Source organism: Crotalus tigris, unplaced genomic scaffold, assembly GCF_016545835.1.
Source record: "Crotalus tigris isolate CLP2741 ecotype Arizona unplaced genomic scaffold, ASM1654583v1 scf7180000017644.4837335, whole genome shotgun sequence".
NCBI lineage: Eukaryota > Metazoa > Chordata > Lepidosauria > Squamata > Viperidae > Crotalus > Crotalus tigris.
Genome location: NW_024096536.1, coordinates 2546103 through 2556488, shown reverse-complemented (window position 1 = coordinate 2556488; position 10386 = coordinate 2546103). Strand labels below are relative to the sequence as shown.

Genomic DNA, 10386 nt, shown 5'->3' with positions numbered 1-10386 from the left:
TAATAAAATTAATAAGTAAATAAGCCCATTTGCGGTACTTTGATTCAAAAATGGCTGCTCTTTGATGCAGTTTCACCCAGTTAAGATTATAAGAATAAGATTTTCAGTAGTATCGTCACCAGTCATTCAGTTGTGTCTGACCTTTGGCCATTCTATGGATCAACACACTCCATATCCCTTTCTCACACTGCCTCCTTCAGATTCACCATGGCCATTGTGGTATTATCCTTATAATGTCCAGCCAACTAGGTAGCCCCTAGTTTTTCCATTGATCACTCCTAGCATTGACTAGTTTATTTAGTAAATGTATATGCCATCTGACATTGCTTCAGCATTTGGGGAAAAAAAAACTTCTCAAAGTTTTCCAAAGCACTACAAATATTGGGAATTTCAATTTATGACAAAATACAAGACAAAATTATTAAAAAAAGATGTTGCAACCAGTCTATAGTAGATGATGCAATTCAGATGTATTGATCATGGTGTTTCAGACATTTATCAACTGTCCTGGAAATCAAGCCTGGTGGTTATGATCTGCTCAAAGAAAAGTTGGCTGAAGCATGTGGAAGAAGATCTAGCAAATTATAGACTGAACCCAATAGAAGTGAAACAACTGGTCTACAACAAATAAAATTGTAGCCACCTACTGGTTACTCAAGGAGGACGCAATTAATTTTCCCAAGGGGCCACATGAGAAACCAGGACTATTGTGGAGGGTTGCCACTGCCTCCCCCCCCCCGCCCCAGCCACTGCAGGCTAGACGAGAACAGCAGAAGGGCTGGATATGGCCTGCAGTGCAGGCCATAAAATGCTCCGGTCTGAGTTATGTTGTTGGTCATTAGCCAATGTGAGTTATGTTGAATAATAGGAGACAACATAATAAGCATAACATCAGTATACAAAGCACAGGGTGAAGGTTTAAAGTGCACACTTTTATTTTCTATTACAAAGGATAAAAGAAACAAATTTATTAAGGACAAGAATGTTATTAGGACATCTATAGTATTATTTGATTACTGGACTTTGTGAAAGATATTATTAATTACTCTTTAATAGTAAAGTGTGGTATTCTTAAAATATATTAATAGATATTTTGAAGGACTCTCAAGCATATTACAAACCCAGCTTAGAAATAAAGCATCTCCCTTTATGCGCTGTCCTCTCTCATCACATTTCTAAAGGACAATCTGGTGGAAAGCTTAGTTAACCAGCATACCATTCAAATTTACCTTGCTCCATTTTCAGGTCTAAGAAAGGAGCCTTATCAGCTTTTTTTCTCTTTGGCATCTTATATGGTATCACTTTTTATATAAAGAATAATAGGTCATTCCAAGATTTCAGAAGCAGATTTTGTATTTATTAATAATTACAATCAATGACATTTCATCATTCTCAAATGCTTTTGAAAAACCAACATTAAATTTTAGTAACGATATCCTGTTTTATTGTTTAATTCAGCTGTTAAAAGCACTGAACTTAAATGCTGCAGGATATAGCAAGATGTAATATAGCAGAAACTGATGATCCTGCAAGCTCAGGGTTGACAAAGGAAAAGGAAACAAAATGTCAAAAGAGAGCCCCTACTCCTGTCTGATATCGCCTTCCTCAAAACAATAAACAAATTTTACTTCCCCATTAGCTGAATATTTATTTCTATGAATAAGATTTACAAGGTTTTACAAAATGGTAAATTCGTGACTGATGGGGATAATAATCAATGCTTTATTGGATCCCAAAGAAATATTCATCCCCTTCCCACATCTTCTTTCTTTCAATGAGAGATGCTATATTCCCTGGCTTGAGTCCTTTTCCTTAACTCTCAATAAAGATTCCTTAATACCACACACATATATAATATTATATAGTGATATATTTAATACCTGCGTATATATGTCTTATGAAAGGAGTACATATATACACACTAGAACAAGTCTGGTAACAAAATACTGCAACACCACATACCAGATTATCATATCAGGAAATAAACTGAAATTTTCCACTGCAATGCCCAGAATACGTGCACCCATCGTGTTCTAACATCATAATCCACAAGCCTTTTTCTCTCCAGCACAGCTGTATTGAAGAGGGCAGAAAAAGGCTATAACTAATTAATTACTTTTTTAAGGAAACATTTTATTTAGCTCTATAATCTAAATAAATGCACATATCTTGGATTGACACAGCATATGATTATATTTCTAGATTCAGCAGACAGTTTAGAATGTTAAGCATCCATCTCTTATTTACCTATATTTTTCTTAGAGAAATAGGACCAACAAATTGAACATATAATAGTGTATTGTGTAACTTACTCAACACATCTATGCATGGGAAGAGGGGGTGTATCTGGCTCATTTAATTGCAACTGGGGTCCTGTGACTTCATTTAATCCAGAATCAATAATTAAGACTTCGGTATTTAATTAGTGAGGCAAGAGAACAAAAATGTACTCGTTTATAAAAATAAACTTCTAGGATAATGGAAAATGTATATCAGAATCTGAAAAGTCTTGTTACAAGTTCTATAACAATCAAACTGGGATGGGCTGGTTTAAACAATTTTCAACCCAGGTATATATGGGTTCCACAACAGGTATGACAATTGGGGAACATAACTACTTTTAAAAGATTTAGAAATACAAATATTTTTTACCCCACACATAAATTTCCCTGCTCAATCACACTCTAGATTGATAAACAATTTCTTTCATTGCAGGCCATCAGTCAATTAACATGTTCAATGTTTACGATGGGAGCAGCAATCTAACAAATTTGGAGGGCATCGGGTGCATGATGCTAAAGTATTCTTCTTCAAAACTTAGAAAAAAGCATCCAAACTTTTCTCAGGAAAGGCTGATCTCTGCATCATTAAAATAAACCAAAAATACTTGCTTTTATTTAGGGAACAGATGATTTTAGACAAAAATTTATGATGGGCAGAAATGAGTCATTAAATGTAAAAATTATCAGACAAGAGTTAATAATCCATCTATATCAATTAATAATAGCAGAAAAGAGACTGACATTATATTCTTCCTATTAACTACATTTCCTTTATAATTATTATACATTTTATAATTATTATACTCATTTTTCTTCTTCATATGAACAAGGGTAGATCATCTTGACTGATATTACTTCAAAAGAAGAAAGGTATAACATTCTACAGCATTCACACTTCATTAAGGAAGAGAGAAAAGCATTTTGTAAGCAAGCCTACAGAGTCTAGATAGATATTCTTTATGTGAAACCTTCACATTCAGGTTACACCATGCCTTCATTCACTTTGCAAAAATATAAAAGCCAATTCTGTAGCACCATATACCCTAAACATATATGTACTTCCCTATCAGACCAATAAAGATAATTGCACTAAAAATGCTGAGGGTTTTTTGGTTACAGCTGGAAAATCCATACACTATGAATCATTTGTTTTTTCCTATCACATCAAACAATGTGACTTTTTTCTGCAGTCTATTATAATAATTCTGTGAAATATTACTATCATATTTTTTCCGACTTTATTGCTCAATTGACCAAGTTAGTGGAACTTAATTCCTAGTAAAGATACTTTAAATTACAGCCTCTTGTAGTTCTTTTCACAGGTACATTAAATATTGGCTCAATTTTCTTGTTCTTTATTTAAGAAAAGGGAAAGAAGCTTAATGTTCTAGTCTTATGTTTAACTTCTATTAGTTTGGGATATGAAACATCTAATTGCAAGTCTCTTATTTGCCATTTAAATTAAACAGATTAATTTTTGAAGTTTATTTTGAAAATGTTTAATTTCTTTTGCCCCTTGAGATCAAAATTACCAAGATACTTTTATAATTAGTGCTAAATTATTAATGCCAAAGAAAGTTTACAAACCCGATTCTTTGGCGCAATCAGATTTATAAAATCCACACCTTGAGAACAAACTAAATCCTTTCATCTCATTTCCATCATTACTGTTTTTTCATAGCCACCAGAACTGTACCTACTAGAGAGAAAACTATATGTACAGTGGAAACTATTCTTTTTCAACAAGCAGGTTCTCTGCAGAAACCCAAATATATTAACATGTTCCTGTACAGGCAAATTCTCAGATATTTTTAAAGTTCTCTCTAAAGAAGCAAAAATTAACTGTTGTGATTGCTGACCATCAGAAATAAAAGTTATTTTTGACATGTATATTCATACAAGACCTAAATCAATCATCAATTATCAATTGTATTTTTAATAATCTTTTAATATGAAAAAATTAATTGCTTCCAAAGACAGCCAATTGCTTTTCTAATGTCATGTGACAGGATTAAAATTTTTTGTCTGCTTTAGTCTGTGATGGAATCTTGGCTATAAGGAGAAAGAGTCTTAATGTATTCTTTACCAGTATTTCTTTAATTACCACTTAGTAGTATTAAATAGTAAATACTTTACTACTATTATTTAAAAGCAACTACCAGAATAATCTGAACGTTTTAGAATCAGATTGAAGTGGTGGAAGCTTATATCTTATTCATATTCAACATTTTGTATTGTTAATTTCAACACTATGGTTTGTGACCAGAAAGGCCTAGCACACAAGTTTATCTTGAACAAAACTCTGCATCTTTGACATATCGCCTCATTCTAAGCTTGCTTCTGTAATACCACATTATCCCATCAAAAATTAAATGTTCAAAATAAGAATTGGTTGGAAATTTAAAAGGAAGAACATCTTCTCTTTTATAAAAGAAAAAAAAAAGAAGCTGGTAATTGACCAAAATAATTTTGAAAACAAAATGATAGAAGCATTGTGTCCACTGGCTACAGATAATTCAATCCTTAATTCCATTCAACATCAGTGAATCATTTTGATTATCTTACAATCAAAGCCACAGTATTGGAACAATTATCAGGCTCTTTGTAGCTGCCCAAGCTTCATTTTACTCAAGTTCTGAAAAGTCTGCTCGTTTCCACCACTACCCAGAATTATATACTATCTCGTAATAGAAAGTTGTATTTGCCAAAGTCATCATCTCGAGGACACAACAGCATATCCTTTCGAGCTTTAGCCAGTTTCTGCTTCATTACTTCCCTGCGATCAAGCCATTCTGTCAACTCATCTTGTCCATGAGCAAAGTGACATTTCTCTCCTTCGGGACAGCCTTTTGTCTTCTGGAACCTGTAGCAGGGCAGTACACGACTATCAATTTTTTAAATAGGAATATCTCTTCTTTAATTCTCTCGTATTTTAACTCAGAAAGATAATTTTAAATTACAGAAAGATCTTTCCCTAAAGCCACAGGGCCCATAGCATGAAAGGGACAGATTTTTCAGCAAACAATCTAGATTCTAGCGTATGTGGAATCTAGATCAGTTAACAAAATATTCTGCTGACAAAGTGGCCATCTTCAAACAAATCACATGAAAGCAGGTATATCAATTATGAAGATTAACTAAAGAATCAATAGTAGAAGAGAGAAACTATTGAGCAACATTTTAGAGCTTCTGACATCATCAGCCCAGGAATAAACACAGTTCTTATATAACCCATAAGAATATAAGGTACTAATTTGCTTAAAATACACTATTTCTTTAGCTGGTAAACAAGGACACGAGCATATTATATCTGAATGCATAATTAATCCCATCCGTGCAAGAAAAATTCTGCATCTAAATTAATGTTTCTCAACCTTGGCATACAACCATACAATCTTGTATGGATTTCAACTCCCAGAATTCCCTAGCCAGCATGCTGGGGAATTCTGGGAGTTGCCATCCATATATCTTCAAATTGCCAAGGTTGAAAAATACTGATTTAAAGACTTACCTGCGGCCATGAAAAATATCTGAATGTGAGTCACAGACTTAGCAGAGATAATTTCCTTTAAATTGTAGTTAAACTGTAGCAAACATTTCACACACTCCCCCTACTCAGCAGGAGTACATGACCTAAAAAGGGGGAATGTTGTGAGTTGTACCTTTCACACAGCCGAAACTCTCCCATTGGGAAACGGTAATTCCAGCAGCTGGAGTCATTGTCAGATGTAAAGACTTTCTCTTTATGCTTCTCAGACTGGATGTGCTGCTGCCACTGCTTCTTACTGTTGCTGTTCTTTCCACAAAGCCAGCAATGGTAACCCATCTGGCCACCAGAAAACAAGAGAATACAGTCCTATAACTTTACTAGGTTGCACTGATGACTGCTCTAAAAATAGCTGGGAAGCCTTTTATTGTCGAATAAAACTAATTTTCCATAGCTAAATCCATTGTTCTTTTGAGAAGTCATACTTATTTGTTAACAGCACTAACTGAGTATCAGCAAAAGATACTCTACCATTAAAATAGTCAAGTTTCTTAGAAATTGAAAAATACCCAGGAGCCCAAAATAACGATTCTGTTAAAGGTGGCACATATTTTTCTGTTTCTACTTGATTACTTGACAGAGCAAGACCTGCAGGATGCATCACCAAAGGTATGAATTACTAAACATTTTGTAGTTTCCTGCTACAATTCATGTGTTGATTGATGGAATAGGGTAACATTTGTTTCACGGGGAAGGTTTGTTCTGCAAAAAAAATCCTACGAGTTTGATTTCCATCTAAATATAATCAATAAATATAGAATGACCTATCTCTGTATCTTACTAATGAACAAATCTTATGTTAGTAAAATTTATATATTGACTGGCTTCTGAGATCTTCAGAGTAATTTATTAAAGGGCCCTCAACCTTCTATTCCAGGGTAGGCAATCTTTCTATCTGTGACAATGTATAATGTGACAGTCTAAACTTCCTTCCTTGTGTAATGAGATCAGAGTATCACTATCTCCAGCAGAGCACATGGAGAAGAACTATGATTTAAAGCAAGAATATAAAAGGGAGGGAGGATTCTTTTCTTCACATTGCTTTCACAAGTTGATAAGCTGACAACCACTTCATCAAGTAGCTGTGTTTGGGCTTTAGAGATAATGAGAACAGCTCTTGGAGACGACACTTCTCATGTGCCATGTTAATTTGCAAAATTATGCCAAAACCAGCAGTGGCTGAGCATGTATAGTGCTGCACTGAAGATCTCTATGAGATGCAAGTTGCTGATATGGGTTTCATTTTATAGCACACTACCTTAAAATATTCATGTGCAAAATAAAAATAAACAAGTATCACAATATTATTTAGAATATGACACTACCATGTCAGCATAGTCAGTGGGCATCTGGATCTGCTTTTCTCCTTCTCGTGATGTCAGAGGTGTTCCCTCTCCAGGCTTTCCAGGGTTGTGCTTTTTCAGCCACATGTCATAAGTCTGCTGCATATCCAAAACTGCAATAATATACCAGCTGGATTAACTAAAGTCACTTTTGCATCCTATCAATACAATGTTTCTAAACAGGAATGTTTGGCTACCAACATTGAAAGCTTTTTATTACCAAGTCAGAATCTTATTCAATCTCACAAAAGCACTCTTCAGATGTCGGACAAAATGTCTTTCTCAGCCCTGCTTCAGGATTCAGGGACTAAATCAGGAGTTGGCAACCTTGGCTCTTTTATGACTCATGGACTTCAACTCCCAGAATTCCTGAGCCAGCATGGCTCAGTTTGGAAACCTCTCCCTTTCCCTTCAGCATGGCTGGCTCAGGAATTCTGGGAGTTGAAGTCCACGAGTCATAAAATAGCCAAGGTTGCCTACCCCTGGACTAAACCTAGGATCTTTTCCATGCAAGGTACACGTGCTATCATTCAGCTGCAGTATCTGAAGACTGACATAGAATAGGTGCCAGTCTAACATATTTTATCAAATGAAGTAGAAAGAATGCAGCTCCTTCTGAACATTGAAACCTGTTGTTTTGAAACAGTTGCACAATTCAGCCCAGATCCTGCTTCAACCAGACCCCTTTTCAGGTCCTGGATCTGGCGTAATCCCCACATCTTGGGACATTTTCAAAGGCAGCCACTATTGAAAAGGCAGAGCTAACTTTCCTCTTCATTACATTGCCAACTTCCTCTCCACTGTAATGAAGTTCAAATACCTTTCATTAATATCAATGGAAGCCAATTTAAAAATTTATTGTAGCACGTGAACATTTTCAAGAGGGGATTATTCTGGTAATAATTACGAATTCAGGAAACCAGAATCTGCATATTCATTCCAAGACATAAATCCCCAGCTTGAGATAATAATAACTTTCTAATGACTTAATGTTAAATCTTAGTTAAACTTTGTCTGCTTGCACACTATGTTTTACCAGAAGCCAGTTATATTGACACTGAGCATTTATTATCGTCAATGAGTACTTGGAGATGGGAGGGAGAAATCAGAAACCAGAAGGCAGGCAGGTAGGCAAACAAACAAATAAATCCGTAGCTCCCAAACATATATAAAGACACAAATTTAAATATTCCACTTACTCTTATTTTCTTTCATGAAGGTCCACATCTCTCTCTCTTCAGGGCTATGGGCAAAGGAGCAATTTCCAACATACTGGCATTTCCTACCATTTTGGGCATGAATACAGAGCTGGAAAGAAACAGAAAAAATTATGGCCTTCAGAAATACTTTCTTTCTCATGTGAATTAAGCTGGTAAAGATCAAACAAGGAAAAGATATGTAAAGTATTGTGAATTCATTACACACTCAGTAGTGATTCTATGGGGGCAACCTACTGCCCATATAGGATTCCTTGGAGGAATGCAACCTACCACAGGTTTCAAAGCTGCTGCTACTCTGTTTGCCACTTTGGACATGATCCATTGGATAACATAACAAACAGCATGAGCATCCCATTTTCCATTAGAATTACTATATATTCAGCTCTCCAACTGCTTGCTTATGAGGCAGGTAGGAGATTTAATCATCTCAATATCTCTTCCCTTTCCCCACCTACATGCCCGTTGATGAATGCAACATTATACAGGGTGGGAAAATGTAAGCTTTCTCAGACCTATGTATTGTGATGATGAGCACATTTTGGTGCCAGAGGGGAGGGAGAAAAGGTGATAAAAGTAATAGCCTTGGCTATATACATAGCAAATTGCATATGCAAATCTTCAAAATCACATGTGGAAGTATTTCTACAACATGTGCTAAAATTCTGCATTTTCCTGAGGTTGGTCTTTGTTAAGAGCTTTCAATTGAAGGCTTTACCACATGGAGTACATATATTCAATGTATGCCTGATATCTACATGCCTCAGATCTGTGCCAGTCTCAATATTCTGATCATGAATAGTTACAAAAGATATGGAGAGGAGGGTAAAACACTGAAATTTGAAGGCCTTGCCTAGAGGGTTGAGTACTGCTTAATATGTGAGGGGAACATAATGTTAAAGCAATGCATGATGATAGAAATATTATCTAATTAATAAAATAAAAATGTTGCCAGATAGTCTAGTTTAATGTCTCTGCTTAGTATAGTGGCCAACCAGATCCTTACATTAATATAGATGAGACTGAAGGCTATAACTCTGTCATACTGCTGGTTTCAAGCAATTGCATGACAGATCCAGCTTTGCATTGCCAGTGAGAGAGGGAGTTGGGAGGGAGAGTGACACATTAATCACTCAGCGATAAGAGATTTTCAGCAGATAGGAAAATGGATTTTTCATGGCTATAAGGCTATGGAGCTGTAAAAGAGGAGGTAGTTGAGGTAGTCCTCAACTTACAACTGAGCCCAAAATTTCTTTTGCTAAGTGAGACATTTGTTAAGTAAGTTTTGCCCCATTTTATGACTTTTCTTGCCACAGTTGTTAACTGAATCCCTGCAGTTCTTAAGTTAGTAACAAGGTTGTTAAGTGAATCTGGATTCCCCATTGACTTTGCTTGTGAAAAAGGCGCAAAAGGGGATCACATGACCTTGGGACTCTGCAAATGTCATAAATATGAGCCAGTTGCTAAGCATCTGAATTTTGACCATATGACCATGGGGATGCTGCAATGGTTGTGTGAAGAACGGTCACAAGTCATTTTTTCAGTGCCACTATAACTTTGAATGGTCGCGAAGCGAACTGTTGTTAAGTCGAGGATTACCTGTACAGGGAATAACAGGATTAATATGGCATAAAGTGTGCAAAAAAGCAATTATTGTGCAGAATACAAGGGAACTCCCTGCATTTTAGGGTTTGGATCTAAGGACAGTTTCCTGCCTTCTTCTCTTCCAGAGTGACAGAACCACGTTCTACCTTCACCAATATGCAAGGATGGTTCTCATGAATGAAGGCAAATATATGTGTCCCAGGATAACGGTGCAGGATCCAATCTGAGTCAGTCACTGGGATCAGAGTTTTAGTTCTTCCAAATTTTCAGACTCATGCTGGATCCCATCCACAGGGAACTTCTCTCTACCAGAATATGTCAGAGAAGATCCCTGAAACTGGGCCCCAGCACAAGTCTGAAAGCTTGGAAGACTAAACCTCTGGTCCCGGTGA

General features: G+C 36.0%; 1 protein-coding gene across 9 annotated transcripts in view; it reads right to left on the bottom strand.

Annotated features, from left to right (window-relative positions):
- Window positions 1-911: 911 nt before the first annotated feature.
- Window positions 912-10386, bottom strand: part of ZC3H7B (zinc finger CCCH-type containing 7B) — a 67272-nt gene continuing 57797 nt past the window's right edge. For all 9 annotated transcript variants that reach the window (XM_039335552.1, XM_039335551.1, XM_039335549.1 and 6 more), the window contains exons 20-23: window positions 8372-8480; window positions 7155-7285; window positions 5945-6108; window positions 912-5145 (exon numbers count right to left, since the gene is read on the bottom strand). In XM_039335552.1, coding sequence (XP_039191486.1) covers window positions 4953-5145; window positions 5945-6108; window positions 7155-7285; window positions 8372-8480 — 597 coding nt within the window. In that variant the 3' untranslated portion in view covers window positions 912-4952. The remainder of the gene's footprint in view (window positions 5146-5944; window positions 6109-7154; window positions 7286-8371; window positions 8481-10386) is intronic.